This window comes from Protopterus annectens, chromosome 3.part0, assembly GCF_019279795.1.
Source record: "Protopterus annectens isolate FY-2018-M chromosome 3.part0, PAN1.0, whole genome shotgun sequence".
Classification (NCBI taxonomy): Eukaryota; Metazoa; Chordata; order Ceratodontiformes; family Protopteridae; genus Protopterus; species Protopterus annectens.
Genome location: NC_056731.1, coordinates 1,122,120,076 through 1,122,143,601, shown reverse-complemented (window position 1 = coordinate 1,122,143,601; position 23,526 = coordinate 1,122,120,076). Strand labels below are relative to the sequence as shown.

The 23,526-nt window shown below is 38.1% G+C and overlaps 1 protein-coding gene across 3 annotated transcripts in view; it reads left to right on the top strand.

The window, feature by feature from the left end:
* LAMA3 (laminin subunit alpha 3) overlaps positions 1-23,526 on the top strand; it is a 2,187,360-nt gene that overhangs the window by 2,016,083 nt on the left and 147,751 nt on the right. For all 3 annotated transcript variants that reach the window (XM_044065357.1, XM_044065355.1, XM_044065356.1), the window contains exons 61-62: positions 7,945-8,078; positions 10,145-10,280. In XM_044065357.1, the coding sequence (XP_043921292.1) occupies positions 7,945-8,078; positions 10,145-10,280 (270 nt within the window). The remainder of the gene's footprint in view (positions 1-7,944; positions 8,079-10,144; positions 10,281-23,526) is intronic.

Here is a 23,526-nt window from a genome sequence, read left to right as displayed (position 1 = left end):
GGCTACTGCTACTTCTACGGCCTTTCTAAGGGGGGTAGCTACAAAAGACATTTTGGAGGCAGCTACTTGGAGTTCAGTGCATACCTTTTCTAAACATTATCACCTTCCTCTTTATTCTAAGTCTAGGGCTGGATTTGCCACTGCAATTTTACAGGGCATTTTAGCGGCCCCTAATGCTTTATGATTTTACCATCCTCCCTTTCCCGTTGCTTTGGGATTCTACCCATAAGTAAGGACTGCAGCAATGTGAGATGAAGAACATAGTACAGTTTTGTACCTACCATAAATGTAGATGTTCGAAGATCCACATTGCTGCAGTCCAATTTACCCTCCCTCCTTGCCCTCTGTAGTTTGACTTGGTGCTATGCTTTAGGTGATGGTTGTTGTTGGGCATGTTTTTGGGAGGTATTCTGTTTTTGGCTGTGGCCTTTCTGGTTTGGCCTTCTGACATCTGGGGCAAGAAAAGACTGAGGATATGACGTCGGTCATGCGCCTTTATACCCTGACGCTCTGATGTCAGATCTAGGCGCCCATGACCGACGTCAGCCTAATACTTTGGTATTCGGGCCGACCGAGGACAGCGGACTACCCATAAGTAAGGACTGCAGCAATGTGGATCTTCGAACATCTACATTTATGGTAGGTACAAAACTGTACTTTTCATCAACAAATTCAGTGCCTGCTGCCATTGAAGAATAAATTGTCTATGTTGCATTTCAAAAGTGGTAAGCTGGTATATTGCAATAGGGAATGTGTGGCAATACAGGTTCATAGTTGCTAGGCATCTCATCAGGACTGCAGCACCCCACCCCCTTAAAATGCAAATTGACATGCTCTGGGAGTAGAACCTATAGCCCTCTACATCAAGATGCAAGTATGGTACCTACTGTGCTACTAACACTGCATTAAAATTCTGTACCACAATACTGAAACCATTTGCTAAACAAAACAGATGCACATTTTAAACAGACTTAGCATGAGCAACAGTAAACTTCTCTTCCCTTGAAGCTCACAATTCCTTGAAAATGCATTTGAAAATAAATTCCACCTGCTAACTCTAACTAGGGCATTTTACTCTCTCTCTCTCTCTCTCTCTCTCTCTCTCTCACACACACACACACAAACACACACACACACACACACACACACACACACACACACACACACACACACACACACACACACACACACACACACACACACACACACACACACACGCACACACACACACATGCACCATACCTTTGAATCTCTTACCACAAGAAATCTGGAGAAAGCCCGTTATAATGTTGGGGACAAAGGCCCAAAACTAGGGACACATTTAGAAAGTTGCTAGAATAACAAGGATTTGTGTTAGAATGCATTTTCTGAAGCATATGAAGTCTGAAACTCCAATGCGTGTCATTATTTAGTAATTTAAATCCTTAGCTCATTCCAGTGATTTGTCAAAAAAAAAGAATTTTTATGAGGAACAAATCAACAATATAAGGCAAAAATCTGGACATTCTCTGAAAATCTGTACAGTTGAGAGGTATGACACACACGTACATCTACCTACCTCTTTATAAAGTGGATAGAACAACAAGGTTTGCATTAGTCTAAAACTCAAATGTCGGCCATTATTTCTGACTTCAGTCCTCAATGATTTGCCAGAAAAACACAACTTTATGAGAAACTAACTGAAAATATGAGGCAAAAATCTGGATAATTGCGAGGTATGAACCCCTCCTTACACACACTCCTACCCCCCTCTTATTTGCACAGAAACACACACACCCCTATCTCCCTCGTACATGCACACACAGAGACCTACCTACTTCTTACCCCCCACACACACACACACACACACACACACACACACACACACACATACCCCTACCTTTACTTACCTACATCTTACATACGCGCATACACACCCCTACCTACCTACCTACTTATTACATACACATACCCCTACCTATTTCTTGAAATACACACACACACACACACACACACACACACACACACACACACACACACCTCTTAAACACTTAAACACACACACGCACACACCTACCTCTCACTTGTACATCTTCTGGAATTCAAATTCCATGGAAGATGAAGATGTAAACCATCAACACACTTCTGCGTCTGTATGACTGGATGCAAAGGGTGTTCTTAAAGAAGATCATCCTTAAAAAAAAAAAAAACATATTTTTTTTTAATTAGAAGAAGATTATTCTCCCAGCCAGCTGATTCCAGGGTGGTGCAAATCCACCCCCTTGCACCTACCTGTGGGCACCCTTGTCTGCCAGCTAGTCTAGCCTCTGGTGGTGTTGTTGGTGTATTCATATGATGCAAGAATTGCCCATTGCTCAGTGATAATGATCTTTTATTTAACTGGTCACTATTTGTGAGAGATGCAATTACATTCAAAATTCAAGGCAACACTGTCACAAACAAATACATTCACCTACACTCCACATATACCCATACTAATTTATCAAATACTAGAGTACTTAAAAAATCTTTGCCCAAGCTGCAATGGACCAGGATGTGCTAGTGTAAACAAGCACTGCAGCATTGATTACTGATAACATAGCTGGGAGTCACAAGGAAACAGCACATCCTAGACCCATTACACTAAAGCAATCTTCAAACCAAAATAGAATGTACTAGTGATTGGTGACTGCATAATTAGGCACACTGATTCCACACTGGACAAAATCAGGGAGACAAAGACCTTTGTCCCAGGGGCCAAGACTGATGATTATACAAGGGCCCTGAGTACTCTTAGAGTAGACAAGCATGAGTATGTCCTGGTGGTGGCCTGTGTGTGGGAAAATGACCTGGTGCTGAAAACCATGAGGGATATGGAAAGACATGACAGAGCTTTCCATGCATGTCACAAATGCAGGAAATACCCTAGGAATGAGTGAAATCCTTCTATCGCCAAAAAATATGCCAAGGTATAAGAAAAGAATACTAGTTTTAAAAAATGACCAAACACCTGGTGTCATTCTAGGAGATCCAGTATGCGTCAACATAGGATGAGATGCTTGAAAACCACAGTTGCTTCACCAAGGACAGTGCACCTGTCATTCCAAGGCTTCTGCATTCAGGTGAAAGCTTTTGTTGCACCTGTTGTGTCTTTTTCCTTCAAGGTCCAGCTAATGCACCTTCCAGCCTAATTTCCAAAACAAACCAGCCACTGAACCATATCAAGGTAGCTGTACTTAATGCTAGAAATCTAAGTAAGCAAACTGGCGGTCCTTGAAGCCCTCCTGTATTTGGAGCACTTCCATGTATTTGTTGTTACAGAAATCTGCTTTAAGTGCCCAGACAACACTCCTTCATTGCCTGTGTTTTATGCTTACTAATAATTTAGACCTGATGGAAACCATGGGTGGCGTAACCATATTTGTTACAGACCATATTATCTCAAGACAGATACCCAGAGGTCCACAATCAGAGCTTATACAAATTAAAATCAGACTAAATAGGACCAGCATGCAACAGGACCTCCTCTGTGTCACCAGAAAATCACATAACATTCCTAAATATTCCTGATGAACCTCCTGTAAGTGGGAACTTTGTTAGCCTAGGTGATTTTAACTGCCCAATGATAAACTGGGGGATCTATTACACCAAAATAGGATATACACAAAAATTCATAGATTTTATAAATAAGAATTCCCTGGACCAGATTTTTAATGAACCCACTCAAGAACAGAATATATGTATCCCCCCTCACTGGTCAGGTAAGACCCCAAACTATTAACCTTCTCCATCAAAATCTGCAAACCAACAGAAATAAATATTAAAGAATTCAATGACTTTAAATATATAAATTTCCAGCATTTCTATGATGACGTCACCAGATTCAAGTATAACGGTATTACCCATAGTGTTAATAATGCAGAGAGTTATACAGACAAGTTCTACTCACTCTTGGGCAAATGTATTAATTTGGCAGTCCCAACTAGATTTGAGAGAATGGGGAGGTTTAAAAGCAAACCAGAGTGGTGGTCCTCAAGTATTACTAAACTATATAATAAAAGGAAGAAACTTCTTAACCTCTATAGAAGAACAAAATACTGCCACATTAAGGAAACAAAATCAAACCGATAGAAAATAAACTAAAAAACAGCATTAGAAAAACAAAGGCACCCATGAATTCAGACTGTCTGTGCCTTACATAGCTTGTTTACTTAGAGATATAAGGTAGTACACTTCATGTGTTCTCCTTTTCAGTGTATTTTCCTCCCCAGGTTTCCATTCTCTACAAGCTGCTTTTGTTCTTTCTAAGTGGTGGCTCCCCAAATTCTAAGAGTAAACCACACTTTATTGATAAATAAAAGATGTAACATACAAGAATACAAAAATAATGCAACAAAATGTGGGTACAAACAAAAACATTCAAGAAAATGTAAATATACAGAAATAATTTACAGAATAACGTCTTCATATCCCCATCATATTAGCCATGTTTTGACAGAAATACACATGACAGTAGGTGAGTGGCAATTTGGTTTAACCTTTATTTATTTGTTTAAAAATGTAGTTTGTATGTATTTTACTTTAGAAGCACCATTGTTTCAGTCCTGGTAGGTATAGACAATGCAACATATTGTGCATTTCTGTACCTCTCCGCTTTCTGTACTAGTGTGTTTTTGGTGCGTAGAGGAAGTTAAGTGCTTCATAGTATGGCAAGTTAAATGGCCAGTCTACATTCTAATCATTAAATAGCTAGTCTACATTCTAATCACCAGGGTTTCCTAAGTAAAATACAGCCTCCATATGTTGTAATTTTTAAAGTTTGCCAAAAATGTGCTAACAAGAAGGGTGAGCTGCCAGATGTGGAGCCAGTTGTTAAACAGGTTTCTTTTTTAATGTGCTACAGTCCCAGATACCAAATTAAACAAGTATTAATGTTTTTATAAGACATTCAGTTATTAATGCCTACACTTTAAATCATATTGAGAGCTAGAGAAGATGCTGTCTTCTATATTTATTAATCTGTAGTTTGAAAAACAATAAGGCTGTATAGGTGCCACTGGCATTGTCAATAAATGTGCTATTTCTTAATGTCAGGGAAATATGTATTTCCCCATTTCGCATTTTTTGTTCCGCTGTATTCACCATAAACCTTGACAGCACTCAAAATTCTTGCATTGGTTAACTAGATCTTTCAGTGAAACTTGTATTTCTCCCAGGAAAGTTGTATCGTCCCTATAAAGAACTAACTCATATTCCTCCCTCATCTTTATTCCCCTCATTTTCTTATTTAGGTGAAGTTAATTTGTTTATTCCTTACACTACAAATCAAACAATACTAAAGACAAATAATGTTCTTGACCTGTGCTTTTCCAGAATGGGAAAGCAACTCCAGGTGTCCATCAGTTTTAACTTGTGTCACTGCTTTCTTAACACCAAAGGCTGACAAACATGTGCAAGGTAGCAAATCAGAAGGGCCAGACTAGTTTGCTATGCGCAAATGCCTTCTGTGTCTAAACTTAGTAGTAATGTATGTTTTTTTATGTTCAGATAGTATTCTGTATATATTAGCCATTCTTTTTACTGCTGCATTTTAGGTACAATTTATCCTGGCCTCATAATTCTTATTCACTTGGGTCTGAAACAGGCGTATTATGAATAAGGCATTTATGAATCTTAACTGGCTTTTAGGATACTGAAGTAACTGAGATGAAGTAGAGCCATCTCAAATTTCATGTCATTCTGTGGTAATAAACTGTTTTCTGTAACAGTAATGCCTTAAATGGATTCATTTGTTGATGGGATTTCTTTAGGGACTACAGTGAGACCAGTAAGGTCTTGCAAGGATTTACCTTTTTGTGTTGATTTCAAAGTAGAAGAAAATGACTTGTTCAAAGTTGTACAGTACAGAAATGGCAGGCCATGGGATTTATATATCAGTCTCCATATTTACAGCCATGCTTTACCCAACTCTAAGTAGTTTGTTTCTCCCCCTTGCTTACATTCATTATGTCATTCGTAACAGAAAAAATGGCCCTAAAGCTTCCTCACAGTCTGTTTATATTCCAAATCCTCACAAAAATCAGGCTGCACAATACTATGGAAAAAAGCAGCTAATAAATCCACAGACTTTAATCAGTTAGCACTTTCATCTTCTCTAAGCTCACTTACAGACTGTGCAAACAAGAAGTTCTCATCATATAAAAATCAATCACATGGCAAAATGAAACAGACCGATAAAAATATCATTGTAAGTAGCATAAAATTTGCATGCAAACTTTTTTTATTCATTATTGAATTACTAAGTTATGCAGCAGACTTAAAAAAAGTTTATATTTTACTTTTGTACTTTTGAAGGTCACTGTTTTAAATGTGTTGCTATGTATGCTACAAACTCTGGCCCTCTGGTAAATGCACAAGGTAGCTTATATTGCCTACAGTGTTGACACAATTAAAATCTGGTGCTTCATCAGTGAATCTGCACATATTATATGCAAAACATTTGGAAGTTCCCCATCTTCCATTACGGACTTTCACTTTTGTAGTTGCCTGTTTGAAAAGCTCTTTAACATTCCTGTTGCTGGCATTAATAAAATAAGGCCTCTAGCCTATTCTGTTTTTAAACTTTACACTCAATTTTTTGCTTATCTTTCACACTACTCTGTGTGGTATATCCAGCATAATAAAACATTCCTTCTTTAATCTGTTCAAATTTATCCTGTCAGTGGTTGTAGTAGTTTATACAATTGAAATGTACCAATCAAGTGTCCAAGAAGTCTCAGTTTTATTTTAGCCGTTAACAATGCCACCATAGGGCTGCTGTGTAAGTCTGTCCATGAACTTTTAATAGATATACTACCAAGCATGTTCAGGGTCACATCCATCAAGTTTATGGATGTATTTACATGCTAGCCCTCTGATGACCTCACTGGAGGCTAAAGAAAATTATGCGGGCATGTTTTATTAAAAAGATTAGGAAGGGTTTTATTGCAAAATGCTGCACATTCAATAACACCTCCATTTGGAAAACTGCTTCACAGCACTTAATCAAGTGCCGTATATACTGATACCGACTGTACACCTTACGACCATAACCTGTCACCTGTTTGTGTACATTTCTGTGTATGCTTCCATCTGTCTGCTGAGTGGTTCATGCACAATGTCTGTCATGAAAAAATCAATAAAGAAAACGAGTTATTCTCAAGGTGCATAACCACAAATGTTGCTGATGCTGACTGTGATGCCATTGGTCTGTAGGGTCAAATCACTTCCATTTGTAGTGACTTTATTGATAAAAAAGGCTGAAAGCCTGCAATCACAGTTTAGAATATTGTGTTCATCTTATGTTTCTATTTAAGACAAATATATTTAATTTCATTCAAATATTAAGACAGCAGCTATAAACTGAGCACTTTCTAATTACTGTCCTTCAGTCCTTTTCCTTTCTTTCAGCCTTTTAAATACCTCCCTTCATATACCTCTTGTCCTTTATTTTGCTGAATTCTTTCTCCCTGTTTTACTTCTTGGAGTTTCTGTGCCCCAGAGAAGTAACACTGGAAGTCCCATTCTGAGCGAAAGGCATATAATCAAACAAGGCTAGGACTACTCAGCGCACATAAAGAGAACAGGTAGGGATATCACCTTCAGGTATGAGTTTGTATAGGTAGACAGTCATGCTTCTGAGTATCAATATACAAGCTCTGCAGTGTCTTCAAGAAAGCCATCACTTTCTGCGAGGCTGTAAAGCAAGGCTGATACCAATTTTTTAATTATTTTTAAGGAATTAGGGAAACACACGATTGATGCACTCCCAGAGTAAGTTTGTGTAATGGGCATTGGAGATGCGACTCCTTACGAAGGAGCATTTTAGTCTGTGTGCATGTAGCCTAAACAGTAGTGATCTGAGGCTACACTTGTTAGAAAACATTGTTTATTTTACTCACTGTCTTCTTTTTCTCTCTGTTACAGCCTCCTCCTAAGCTCAAACTCCCATTTATGGTAGGTTGCATTGAGCTGGACATTCTGAATGAGAGGGTCATCAGTCTGTACAACTTTAAGAGCTTAATGAACCTAAATACAACAGCCGATCAACCGTGCAAAAGGTAAACAGCATCTTTTTTATTTCTTCAGTAACATATGTAATAAAGTAGGTAATTTCTGTATTTTTTTCTTGGAACTGCATCTCATCCTAATTTAACAGATGAGTTCCCTTAACCCTCTGGGTGGGACTTTGTTTTTGTTTTCTGTAATAACCATTTAATCTGACATATACTGTCATGGGTGTTTTGTTCATCCAGTTATAAGCTTTCATATGAGGCCAAGCAGATATCCTTGTATTGCTTAGCTATGAGCATTCCAAAAGTATGAAAACTATCACAATATGAATAAGCAGGATATTAACAACATGTAATATCCGTTTTGCGGCCACAGACAGTTGTCCATTACGTAAGCTTTGAAATTAAATATTTCAATAGTTTATAAACAGCATGGAATGATTTTGCAATTATTAATGTAAATATGAACAGGCAATAAAGGAGTCACTAGACTAATCTAGAGAAATTCTTGGAGGAGTCACTGGGAATCTCTATAGAGTTTAGTCATTTAAAAGCAGGTGTAAGATAGGAAGCGTTTGCTTGAACTTGAAAGAAGAAGACCCTAAATTGTAAGCCGATTGTGTTTTTCTGGTAACATACTGAGAGATACCAATCATGTCACCAACACTACTGTAGGTGGTTGAAGACTTCACCTTTACAAAATCAGTCCTCCCTGTAAAGGCTAAATACAGTAGAAAGACAAGATAGTGTACTAGGTCTGCTAAGGTCCACCTTATGTATAACTCTGTGTTCAGTGGATTAGTCATGAACACAGGTGCACTTGTTCAGGTGTATTGTTATCTTTCCTCATTTGGGACTGGGCTACAAAAAATGTATTTTATCAGGAACTCACAGCTAAACTCTTCCCAACATAAGATGTTACATTTTTAGTGGTAGTTATTTTTGGAAGCAAATTTTAGTTACTTTCTCAGTGAAGGAGGGGGTGGCATAATGTTTAAGATCTTTACCTCTGAAATGCAAGGCACAAGGTTCGATTCTGAACTCTTGTTATTAGCTGGACTTGTAATAGTCTGCAGACTGATGGACTATTATTTGCCTATGAACTTGTAATCCTATTTAAAAAAAAAAGAAAATATCACTGGGCCATAAAAAGCAGCTTAAATGCACAGTCAGCTGCAGTACTGCAAATATTTAAGTTTGAAAAATAATAATGTATATTAATTTAACACATTTAAGAGGCCTTCATATTGCAGGGTAACAAGGAAAAAAAAAAAAAGTATGATATTTAAAAAAAGAGTTAAATCTGAAACAGAGTACATTATTGAGAGGAACTCAAAGTAACAGTAAGTAAATGACTAATTTCCTGCCTTTCCGGTGGCAGTAACATATAGGCGTATGTCTTCGGGAAGGGTCAGAATCATCTAGCTTCAGATTTGTCATGCAATGGATAAATCCTCTTTGCATGCCATTATTAGAATCGTACTGCAGGTTTTCATGCCCTGTTCATTTTAACTTTGTCATGGGCATAACATCACATTGCATGGTAACTGATGACACTGAATTACCTCTTAGATCTACACAAATGCACAGATGATTTCTTCAAATAGCAGTTGATTTCTTCATATCATTGTCCAGATGGTTTACGGTCTCCAGGAAAGATACAATCCCAAACTGTCATGTATTCAGGTTAAGATATCTCCTAGGGAGACTGGCTGAAGTTAAAACACATAGAATGCATTTCGGTATCCCATAAACCGACATAGATGTTTCACAGATGGGTCCTCAGTTAGGAGACACCCCACTGTCAATAACCGGATTCATATCTAAGCTTAATGGAAGGAACCATATTGATGGTGATGCAAAGAAACTCTGACTTTCTCTTGAGCAGGTGCTTTAATCTTCACAATGTGTAGTTGGAATTAGCTGTAATAGTTCTAAAAAAGTGGAAAAGATGGAATATATGCCCTTTCATTATTCTTAGTAAACATTGAAGAAATATGAAAGCAACTTGACTCTTCAGTACTCATGTAAACTCCTTTGTACTGACACATTTTCTGGAATGATCTTCATTTTCCATAATAATGACATTGCCTTTCCTTATTTTTTTGTTGCAGGCATCGCACCCAAATACAGACATATTATTTTGAAGGAACAGGATATGCACACTTCCAGTTAGAAAAAGAAAACCGGTATGAGGCCATGCTTCAAACAACCCATGACAAAGGTCTGCTGATGTTTTTGGAATCTGAGGTAGGTAGTATTAACTTTTGGACACATCACTTTAATAGTTTTTTTTTATCTAACTGCCTAATAGTTTAGTGCTACACTGGATACCCTGGTTAAAAATTAAAATCGCAGGTTCAGAAATAAATGCTTGAAAGAGTGTGATGTGGTTATATCCGAGGGAGCAGCTGAGGGCTGCTTGAATATAGTGACCCTGCATGATGAGTTAAGAGTATATATGCTCTATATAAATGATACTACATATGCCATACATAAAACAGCAGAAGGAGCAGTTGATGAAAAGAATTAATAAAATGCTTCAGGAAATAACGACCATTACCAATGGAGGCAGAGTTTTGTCTCTTTCTTGCACCATCCTATTGCACCAGTAACTACTAAAGCTATGCTGCCAGTAAAGCAGGGTTAACACCTGTCCCTAAGAGGATTTAGCTTGCTTGCAAAATTAAATACTGTAGAATGAAAAACAAAAGATGATTTATTCAACTTAGTAACTATATGCTTGCACAGTGAATGTGGTTGACTGCAAACAAAGTCTATAAAGAAAACATAAAGACAACCAGGAAAGATGGTGTGTAGAAAAAGTAACACATTATCTTACCTTATGGGAATCCGCAGCCTATTGAACATTTTGGCTTACCCTTCTTGTTTCATGCCACATAGCTGCTGCTTTAAATCTTGATCTGCCACTTTTGTGGAACACACATCACTTAGCCCACACAAGGTTACCTGCACTCATGAAAGGGCACACATGTTCTAGAACATTCATTTCTTTTCACATGCTCATGCAGTTCAGATCTTCTCATAACATGCTTCATTGGAAAGTGCCTAAATTCATTGAATTAGAGAATTAAACCTTTTAAATGTACCTAGCAGCTGCCAGATCATGATTCAGAACTTCCATAGAAGCTGTCTTTTCTTTCTGAATCCTGTTCATAACTAATGGCTGTCACACTTAACAGTCATCATAACTAGTGGTTGTCAGAAGTGTGACCATTCTGAAAGTCTTGTGACTGGTTATTCTATAAGTAAAAAAATTAAAACTGCTAAATTATAAAGCAGTTTGATATAATTTTCAGTGCATTGAAGTAAGCATATATCATTGATAGTTTGTTGATAGAGAAAATGGAGTATTTAACTGAATTTGAGCATTCTGATGACAAATCATGTTATGTTTTGAAGCAGGGCAGCCATGTTATCAAGCAACCATTGAGTAGATACCCTGTAAAACTGATAGGGTAGAAACTGTTATAGAGGTGGCAGAAAGTCTGGAAAAGAGAATAATTGAATTGTGGTATTTACTGGATTCTGTGTAACATACCTGAAACAACTGGCAGATGCTGGAGTAGAGGATGCAGAATTTTAGCCCGAACAACAAATAGCCATAGGACCTACTAAACACCAGATATTTGATATTTCGGATAAGGCACTGGAAGCGGTGAAACAAGTTTAGCAAGTGAAATAACAACTTATTGGAATGGAAGATAAGGCATATTGGTGAAATTTGAGAATTAGAGCTGTGGAAGGTGAAGAAGAGATATACTTAATACACTATCTGAAAACCAAGATGGCAGGATGAAGAGGGTTTGCAAAATATTTGTTGGGGATTGTAATCATGAAACAACTACAGATGTTAGACTCAGATGTTAAATATGGGAAACCTTAAACTTCTAATATTTTTGGAAAAAGGAAAAAAATACTTTAACAGTTGTGGCAGCCTGGTAGATTATCACTGGCTGGACAACCTGTATATACCAAGCATGGTTACTGTGAGGTGACTTTGAACCACCTCACAAAAAATTAAGTACAAATTGACATTTCCAGCTCCTCTGTACACATTCTTGAACTGATGGTGTCTTGATTTTTGAAAATCAAGAGGAAGCAATTGCAAAGATGAGGGAAAAGCCACTGAGGATAAAGCAGCAGCAGATATGAGGCTGATGAAGAGATGTTCATGCTTCTGGAGAAGTTGAAGATTAATGGAAAGAAAATGTGGATTCAGCAGGTAAAAGATGAATATTTGTATGTGCAATCCATGATGAAAGATGGCCTAAGAAGCATGATGGGTGTGCTTAAACTGAATAGACTGCACGGCAGAGGTATATTCTATAAAATGCTCTTGTTTGCCAGGATGTTCACCCAATAAACTACTGGAGTGATAAACCTGGCCTGGCTACCTTGCAAGTAAATGTTTTCCTACTTATTGATGTAACAGTACTAGTAGTAACGCCTTTGAGCAAAAACTTGCACTAATTGGAAGATTTTGAGGTAATATTCAATGAGACTATTTAGATATCACAGAATATGGTAAGTTTTAACCATTAATTTTGATAATGTCAGGTTGAACTAAACTATGTTGACTTAGTGACTGGTTCAGAGTCCTTTGGATTGAGATAAGCAATGATTAGTATTTTTATTTAATTAAATATTGCTTGCATTTCGTAGGCATTTTGGATAACATCCATTGTGCCCGTTTACTAATACAGGAAGTGCTTATTACTTGTAACTGTTAATTGTAGTTTGGAATTGCAGTCATGTACTATGGATCCAATGACTGACCAGTTTTCTAGACTGAACGAGTAATGCTAAATATGATGAATTTTAATCAATGCAAAAGTGGAAAACTACCAGAAAATGTGGTGTCATTTGATACAAATGTCATTTTTTTTTTTTACTTCCCTTTTATAAAATTTGTCTGTACTGAAAGGGCATTTGAAAGGAACTACAGATCTTGACTAGAAATTCTAAACTATTGAGAAGTATTAACTGTATGTAGCTGTTACTATAGACTAAAATAGAAATTAAATCATATTGATCATACACTGGAGTAATTCCATAGACTAAATAAGGAGTGTACATTATGGTAGAATATTAAGGATTTGGAAATGCATTTGTTCATCCTCTGTTGTGAAGATTATGCATATTAAAAAGGCATTTGATTGGAAATGAAGAGGTAAAACAGAATATTATAAAAATAGCACATGAAGCTACATAAGTACAGCATGTAATCATAACTAGAAATAGATGTACTGCAAAAACAGTGAGCTGCTAATCACATAATGATGTACTTACAGTAATGATGTGAAACATGGTCTAATAATGACATGAAGGCAGAAGGGAAAAAATACAGCTTCCCTGGGCCCAGATGACATCCCAGGCTGCATCCTACATGAACTCAGACAGAAACTTGCCATATGATTAGGCACCCTATTCAACCAAAGCCTCAGTACTGGCTTCATCCCAGCCAAGTAGAGGACAGCCACTGCCATCCCTTTGCACAAAGGTGGAGTGCCCACCATTCCAGGAAATTATAGACCCATCAGCCTAACTAGCCTGATTTGCAAGGCCGTGGAGGGGATTATCATGGACCTCATTAACAAGGACATTAGCAACCTCCAAACACTTGATCCCACACAGTTTGGTTTCATCAAGGGGAGGTCATGCCTGTTAAATTTGGTTAACTTCTTTGAGACAGTCACCAAAGCCATGGACGAGGGTAAGATGGTGCACACCACCTACCTTGACCTGGCTAAAACCTTTGATACTATTCCCCACTTGGGTATAATAGATAAACTCTCTCTCAACAAGGCAGAAATCCATATGTTACTAGATGGGTAGCAAACTGGCTTACTGTTAGAACCCACCTAGTCAATATAGAGGAAGCCACCTCAAGCAGTCAACCCGTAATGAGTGGTGTACCCCAGGGATTGATCTTGGGGCCTTTGTTGTTTGGGATATACTTTTCTGAGATGCAAGCCAAAACCAGTGGGCTATGGCTGACCAAGTTTGCAGATGACTGCAAGCTGGGTGCTGTCATCAGTTCCCCTAGTGATGTGGACATCCTCCAAAAGGGTCTTACCCAAACATATGAATGGTGCCAGAAAATGCCCTGAAACTGAATGCCAAAAAATGCATCATCATCCCCTTTTGGGAGAGTGATGTCCCCACAAATTATCACATTAATAAAAAGGTCCTAAGCACTCAATCAGTCGTGTGGGACTTGGCACCCAGGTTGATAGCAAACTGACTTTTAACCACCATATTGCCTCCTTTGTATGGAAAGGTTTCTATATGGCCCGCCTTATTAGTAAGAGTATCTCATCCAGGGACAAGGTGGTCATAACATACCTGTATTCTTCCCTTATAAGACCCATTATTGAGTACAATGCCACTTTCAGCATGTACCTCACAAAGAACATGCAGCAGCTGGAGAGACCACAGAGGTTCCTCACCAGGAGAATCCAGGGCCTCAAACATCTACCCTACACAGATAGGCTAAAGGCCCGGTCCCTCTACTCAGTCTCCTACAGACTCCTCAAAGGTGACCTCTGTCTGGCATACAAAGCAATCTCAGAGGCTGCCTGATGGGACTGCTGAATACCCACAAGTCAAGCTCCACTCGAGTAACCTGCACGTGCGATCTCAACTTGGTCTATGACATCTATAGGACTTGTTGGTGGGACAGATTTGTGTCCCAGAGACTCCCCCTTTTGTGGAATAGACTCCCTCTTCATGTCGAGCAGAGTACCTCATTAACCCTTTTTAAGCACAACCTGGATAACTGGATGAGAACAGAAAATACACCCCCTGGGATTCCACCTATGTCCCTGCTGGACAGTGGCATAGGGTGCTGACTTCTTGGAACATGGGCTAAATTCTTGGCTATGCTTGTAAGGGCCTCAGGGTCAATAGCCTAGTAACTCCCTATGATCATAAATAATATGATGTGAAGATGAAGAAGATCGGTTACAGAAGCTGACAAAGGATGTAAAATGACATAGCAATTCTCTTATTTATGATTATACACAACAATGAAACTGCTTCCCACTGGTATGTCAGTGTTCACTACATACCAGTAATTAAAGACTGAAATGAGTGTCAAATACTTTACAGTAGTTACAGATATCTCAGCAGTCTTCAGATGTGAGGTATGAAAGCTGGATACTGATGTTGGGGTACAAAGGGAGGAAGGTTAGTTGATGTTATTAAAAGGATTGAAAATATGGCCACATATATATATATATATATATATATATATATATATATATATATATATATATTATATATATATATATATATATATATATATATATATAAGTGCAAGTAAAAGACTACTTGCCATGACTGATGCCTTGCTGGTTACATCATCATGTGTGTGGTGACTGATTATGATGTAAGCAGACGTTAGAAGATATGAGATGCATATGGCATATACCAGTCATGCTTACTGTGTTTTATTTGACTGAAAGGGTTGGCCATATTAGATGTTTAAAAAAAAACTAAGATAAAAAATGATAATAGGTCACTTATCTCCTCTTGATTATGCAGATATGTGGAAAAGACAATTACTTTGTTGCAGGAGGGACATAATACAGACATCTGAAGTGTGTCCATATAAAATTAAATTTGAGTGAGTAGAGTGTAATGAAATGTATGACTTGGATACTATGTGTTTTTAAGATGTTGACTTTGGAACTGAGTGCTATTTTATTTTTATTTAGTTTAGTTTAGCTTTGTTTTATATACCGGAGTAGTAGACTGATTACAATACAACATCTGCGGATACTGCCAGGATGAATTAATTCACAAAAAAATAAAACCAGACCAATTCACAAACACAGAGTAGAAGGTAGAAAGCCTCAAAAACAACTGAACCAGTGAGCAAGTATTATTAACAGAGTAGAATATGTGGATTCATTTTACTAGTAAATATGGGAGGTAAGCAGCAGGTGACAACAGAGAGTCAAAGTAGAAGTGATGTAGATGGGGGGAATTTAGTTGATGTGTCCACCGGAAAAGCACTAGCAGTCAGATTTTTGAAGGAAATGTCTTTTGAGTTGTGTTGTGAAAGTGCAGACAGAGGAGAGTTGTCTTAGGGGCGAGAGGACGGATTGCCAGGGTTTGGGTGAAAAAAATGGAGAAGGAAAGGTCAGTACAGAGCAGTTTGGTTTGGGGGGGGTCAGGAGTGAGGAAGTTAACTAGGAGTGGTTGAGATAGGGGGTTGTTTTATTATGGAGTCTGGCAGCAAGAGGGTGGTTGAGATAGGGGGTTGTTTTATTATGGAGTCTGGCAGCAAGAGGTGAGAAAGCACCTGAGTGAAGTAGTTTAAAATGAAGAGACACTAGGAGTAACCCAACCCTATAGGAGACGGGGAGCCATCTGATTTGGAGAGGGTGGAACATTGCTTTTTCTGAGGAGGAGTTGGAAATCAATCAGACAATTTTGTTTTCAATGAATGGTAGAGTGGATGAGGTTTTTTAGAGACTCTGGCTTTGATAGGGAACCTATTCAAGTTGAGCAAGAAGAACCCCTTTGCCTAATGAAGTTCTATCTGTCCTGGAGATTAAAGGAGATATTTAGAATAAAAGAGAATTGATCCTTTTCCTTGTGTTTCCAATGTAGTTATGGAGGTTAAGTCACTGTTCCAGGCATAAACGTAGGTATTTAAAGAACGTGATTGTTTTTATTGGGGTACCATTGAGATCTGCAATGCTGACATTTTTTGGAGTTTTTTTTTTAATCTTTTATGAAGTTCCAAATTTCATACTTTTTAGTTTTGCAGTGGTTTAGGAGTAGTTTATGGTTGTTTAGATAACATTTAAGGGAGTAAAGGTCAGTTTGGAGTTGGATTTGAATAACTAAATATGAGGGACTGGATTGAATCTGCCTAAAGAAAGATAGTAAGATTGGGGAGGTTGGAGGGTAGTTTGTAGTAGTGATTGAAACTAACAGTGGGGTGAGTATGGAGCCCTTGGTCATTCCTTTGGTAAGGTGTGCTTGAAGAAATAGGAATGAGTTGATTTGACTCTGAAATGGCTGTTTGCTAAGAAATCCTGGAACTAAGTGTCAGTGCTGGAGCTAACTCCAATTTCTTGGAAGGAGTGAAGAGTAGGAGGTGGTCAGTAAGAGCAAAGCTTTGTTAAGGTCAATGAAGAGAGCTCCTAAAAGGTTTCTTTTATCCATGTCAAGAAGGCTCTCATCTGCAAGTGAGCATAATGCTGTCATTGTTCTCCGGCCAACCCAGAATCCATGCTGTTTAAGAGTGAGAATGTAGTACTCTTGAATAAATAAGTAGACAGTTGGTAGATTCGTTTTTCAGGTATTTTACTGGGTGTAGAAAGGATGGTGATAGGGTAGAAGCGAAAGCCATTTTCTGGCCGAGGCTGTTTGATAAGGTGTTTGGAAGTTTTCCATATGTCCTGTATTGTGCTTTGAGTTAAGCAGAGGTTATAAATGTGGAGAAGAGGTGTGGTAAGGAAGTCTTTGCAGAGTGAGATGAACCAGGGGAGTAGGTTGTCTGCATGAAGGCTGCATCCAGAGGTAACTTTTCCAGTAGGTGTTCAACACCTTTGTGAGAAATGTTCTTAAAATAGAATAAGAGATAAAACATGGGCAACTGGGTGAGTTGGGTAGAGAGGAAGAGGTTGTGATATTAGGGAGGTGGCTGAATTCTTTACAAAAGTCAAAAGTTGAGAGTCAGCCTTGAGAGGTCTAGATGGTAAAAGGAGAAGAGGTGGGATATGTGGATTTTTGGCCTATGAGAAGGTTTACTTCCTGACAGAATGTTTGGGTTTGCCTAGCAGAGCAGGTTGTTTCTGTTTGAAATAGTTGTTTTTATGCCTTTGTTTTGTTTGCTTAGCTAGGTTACATAGATGGGTATTGAAGGTATGATTTTCTTTTGAGGGGTTTTGTCTCCAAGATCACCATACATTGTCCCTAGGTTTAAGTACAGCATTCAGTTCAGTGGTTAGCCGGGGGGGGGGGGTTGTATTTGAAAAGGTGCTTTGTGAGAGGGAAGAATTTGACTTGAAGTTGAAGGACAGAGTATGTGTCAGAGGTGTGGCAACTGAGCTGGGGTCCTGTAAATTGGTAATGGAAGCTCAGTCAATAGTTGCAAAGAGTTTTTTGATTTTTTTTTTTCTGTATTGGTGGTGGACATTGGCCTAACAGTAACTAGTTTGAGGGTCGGTTTTGGTGGCTGGTAGATAATTTTGAAGATTTTTGGGGAGTGGTCACTGAATTAAGAACAGATATTTTGGAGATAATGGTAGGGTTGTTAGTGATTAGCAGATCCATGAGAGAATCATTGTTGGTTATGCGATTTGGACAGGTATTGTGATTTTATTCATGATGATTCATTGATTGCTATCTGTTCAATGGACAGAACAGGAAAAAAAAAAAACACTGAAAGATTTTTATTTGTAGAGTGACAAAACCTCTGCACCCTCATAAAGTATATATATTTATATATACACATCTTTACAGTTGCACAACAGTGGAACAAAGGGCATCATCACCTATTTGCCGAAAGTGGTTTTCAGGTATAAAGCTATTGTGTTGCTCTCAGCTGGACAAACTGTGTTCATCTCAAAGACATATTCCTTGTTATTGACTATGTGTACAAGTATGATATTGGCTAGAAATTTAGCGGTGTCATTTCCCAGGGGACCTAGGTAGTTTAGCTTAAAATCTTCCGCAGTAATGATATTTTTATAGATGTGAGATGCAGAGATAGTAAGAATAAGGGAAAAGGAAAGAGTGATTTTATACTATAAAGTTAAATAGATAACTAGATAATCAAAATGCACAGGAAATAAACATTGTCTAAAAGGGGGAAATAAGGAGGCTACGTGGCGTTTTCAGTATTTATTTGCCATAAGGCCATTTAACAGCTATAGCTGCTGGTTTACTGATTGATTTTGGATGAAAGTAAATTGATACTGTGAGCAGCATAAAAGGACGTGTGTTAGAAACAATTTATGGAAGTTTCTGAGGAAAGTGGTATCTCAAGGTAACTAATTGGAAAACTGCTAGATTCAGCTTTTATTCCAATCAAATTGTGTGTGAAATTAAGAAAAGTATATATGAATGTATAAAGACATTTGCCTAAGTACTGAGAAAGTTAGTAAGCTGCCCAGAAATGTGTAGAATTGTATAATTAAGTTGATAAAAGAATGTCACCATACTGTACAGCACTGTACTGTAAACACAGACACTTTTAAACTGTGGATTTGTAGTGATGTGTATATGAAACTTCAGTATATTGTATATTTCATCATAAATATGCAAATATTTCAAAAATGTTAATGTTAACCCAGAGCAATATTTTTTGTTAGTTGTCAAAAAAAAATAGTTTTTCAAATCATAGAGTATTCTCGCTCACAAGACTGAATTATCAGTAAGAGATGCTGGAGACATTTGTCTGTACTTCATGCTGGTAACAAAGCCAGGAGCCAGCAGCAGGAGGTGTCACATAACTGATGTAGTGTTCCAAGCAGGAAGGTGTAGAAGGTAAGAAAGTCTACATCTAGATGTGGTTCTACATCAGTGTCCACTCTAACAATGTTTGTCTTTGATTCCTCAAACACATCAGCACTATCCCTTGGTGGAAGGTCAAATTTCCATATCTCACTGGCTGATGCTTTCATAATCATTCATAGAGGCATACCCCACCCTAGAAATTGCCCATAGAAGTGAGACCTAGAGAGTGGCCAAATGCTCAAACTAGGCTGATTTGCAGGGAGTGGGCTGTCAAGTTCTTGGGGCATATCTCTAGCCTGGCAGGCTAATTCCCTTCGCTTCTATGATACTATAGATTGCTCACAAGTGAGCTGGCATGCAGTTTCTAGGTACTTTGGTGCCTAGTTCAGGGTCCTTAGCCTGCCTTGCCTCTGTTCTTGACTTTGGCAGCATAGTCATTGCATGGTGGAAAATGGTTACCAGGTGTGGAAAAGCACTATCCAGCAGCTTATTTTGATTCCAGGGTTAAGCCATACACAGGCCTCACCTACTCCATATCCACCTACAAAACAAATGGTACTGAGACACACTGTAAGCAGCCATGTGGCCTGGTATATTTGTGGTGCACCATTGCTGCTTCAGCTCTGCATCATAACCTGTTTCTGTACAAATAAATAAGCAAGAAAATAAGCAGAAGTGTGTGCATGTGTGCATTTGTGTGTTTCAGTGAGTGCATTTGTGTGTTTCAATGTGTGCATTTGTGTGTTTCAATGTGTGCATGCATGTGTTTCAATGTGTGCATTTGTGTGTTTCAATGTGTGCATTTGTGTGTTTCAATGTGTGCATGCATGTGTTTCAATGTGTGCATTTGTGTGTTTCAATGTGTGCATTTGTGTGTTTCAATGTGTGCTTGCATGTGTTTCAGTGTGTGCTTGCATATGTTTCAATGTGTGTGTTTCAATGTGTGCATGCATGTGTTTCAATGTGTGCACGTGGCTGTCTATCTACCTCTGTGAGGCGATGGTGAAAGTAATGTCAACACAGACAATCTGGTTGAGGGATATAGGGTGTAATTCAGAAAACTTTTATGTGCAAAGGGTTGTTGCTAGGTGTAAGGCAGAACTGTGGATCACCTTTCTGAAATTAACTTTCACAGTGTGTAAAAAGCTTGCAACCTACCTAAGTAAAACATATGCTCAGCAATCTCCTGTAGGCATGTGTATCATTCATAAAGTCATTTGTTCAGTGCTGGGCCACAATGTAAGCACCCCTGGTGTTCAATGTAGTCCATCAAGATACTCACTATCTTGGTGTACCACTTCTGTATGTGTCATAGTAGCTACCCTTTCCATCTACAGTGCCTTTTTGTACACATGTTTTTATCTCTCTCCCTATCTCTCTCTGTTTCTCTCACTCTGTACGTATAGGTATACATATATTAATTGGCATGTGCCAAAAATGGGGACTTTTCCCCTGCTGTTCCTGTTTCCAGTGCTGTGACATATGCTATCAACTAAGTTTACAAAACTGAAACATACTTACAAGTGTGACTTTCATGAGATTTTTATTTCAGCTTCACCGTAGGACATTTATACACCATTGGACTCTTACAGAATATTTCTACAGACTATTATGGAAAAGAGTTTAAAAAAGTAAATATTTCAGAAACTATGCAATGTATGGCTTCTAAAGCTTTTCAAAAAGTACAGGCATCTTTGGACAGGTGTTCGTATCCTTCATTTTCAGATGACACTTTTTGCAATAAATGTAAACTATTCATTTTTGCAGCTTTACTGAGTTCCCCACTTCCCTATCTCAAAAATGATACAAGAGGGAGAAGTCTGAAAGACACATTTGTGGGTTGACTGTTTGCTTCCAGGACATTTCCAGTGCTTGTGACACATTTGCATTTATTCCTTTAGTTTCACTGTAAAGAAGTTTTATAAACCAATCAAATAAAATTTTACAAAAGTCGCAAGCAGTGCACTCTGCAGTATGTAAGGGTAACAAATACTAACAGTTCTAATGTAAAATTAAACAAGATGGTAACATTAAACAATATCGTTGAGAATTAAACAAGACAATAACATCAAACGCTAAAGCAATCATTAATTAGACAGGTAAATAAATGTTGCCCAACTTATCAATGTCTAGCAAGTGCCAGCTCAGTATGAATCAATTATCAAAGTCATGGCCTTGCTAAAATTTTCAGTGCTACCACACTCTTTTTATATGAATACACTTACTGAAACCTAAGAAAGAACTGGAAATAAATCAGTTCTGTAAGGTAGCAAGTCCCTCTGCACCACCTCTGTGATCCCCCCCTTCCCGGCTACTTGTATGCGCAGTCTTTCTGAGACTGCTCAGTCACAGAGAAAATGGAAGAGTCTAAACTCTGTATATCTCGTTCACACCTATAACGCCTTTTTGTATACTTCCAGCGAACACCCATTGCTCCTTATGGTCTCCAGATCATTTATGGATCTGGCATCTTTAACTAACTGACTTACCAGTTAATAAAAGGCAATATCAGAAAAGGCAAGGATTTATTAACAAATAATCTAGGATGTCCTGCAGCAAAGAAATTAACCAGTTTTTCATTTATTCATGCTTTCATATTAAAAATCATACTTTCATAACTGAGAGCTGTACATGCAGTTGGGGAGCATGGTGTGAAATACCATGGTGAGACACAGGAAAATTCATTGTCAATATCCATTTATATCATATTGTACTTGATAAATTGCTAGTATTTTTTAGTAATTAAGAAACCAAACATTATTTCCATATGTACTTACTATTTCAAAACCCAAAGGACTTACAAACTGCTACATGGCATCAGGTGAAACCTTAGATGCTGCTGAAGAAAACTGTCTTTGATATTTACACTTTAAGGTGCACATCTTGAGAGATATTCAATGCTTATATATATTGCTAATTATACAATTAAGCACGTATTTTCTTATTTCTGTAAATATCTAATTAAACATGCAGTTAGAGAAGACTTTCTTGCTGTCATGTGAAAACATATGTCTGGCTAACCAAAGAGTTCCAACAATTCATATCTGTGTTGTATATTTTCCAAGATATGACAATTTGCTTGTGAAAGTTTAGCAAAAAACATAATTCTGGGTTTGTGTGAATGTATAATATATTATACTATTTATGGAAAAACAATGAATGCACTATTATGACCTCAAAAACACAACTGACTGATCACACTGCTATTTGTACAGTTCTAGTAGCTTTTATTTTTCATAAAATATTTGCATTTGTTTAACTTATGCTTTTGAAGTTGATTTTTCAGAAAATGATGTGGAATGCAAAGATGTGTGTAGGCTGCTAGGGGTGTGACATTCCACACCACATAGGTGTTAATGAAATATATACCACTTGTTTCCCTTACTCTGTGACAGCACAAGTGAATCCACAAGACCACTGTGCACTATTTCGGGAATTTTCACCCTTCCCTAGTGTTGTACAGCCTTGCGGTGTGTGTGTGTGTTGGGGGGGGGGGGCAGGTCCCCTGTAAAAAGTGTTTATTGCAAGCTGCATCATTCTGTCACATGTAAATCTTGAGGTTTTGCTAGTGAAGAATTAAGATGCAAGGAATTGTGTCACAATCTCTCATAGTAAAAATGTCTGGTTCAGTAAACAGGCTGAGCCCGGAAAGCTGGACAATAGGATGAAGCAGGAAGCAGCTAATGACATGCTGTCTTGTTTCACAAAGGGTAAATGGACTAGCAGCATTAGCCACATTCCTAATGGAGACCCACAGCGTAGCATTAAGGGTGACATATGACTGACAGGCAAGATAATGGAATCACATGCAGTGTCTATGTGTCATAACTGTATAGTACCTTCACATCTGGAATTCTGGCAAGTCCATCATTCTTCTCAGACGATGGCTTCTAGCCACAATTTCACTTCGAAAAAGTCCCTGCCTACTGGTCTGTAATGCAGTCATAAAGTTCAACTCCCTAAGAATTTGTGGTACCAGCCATCCAAAACATTA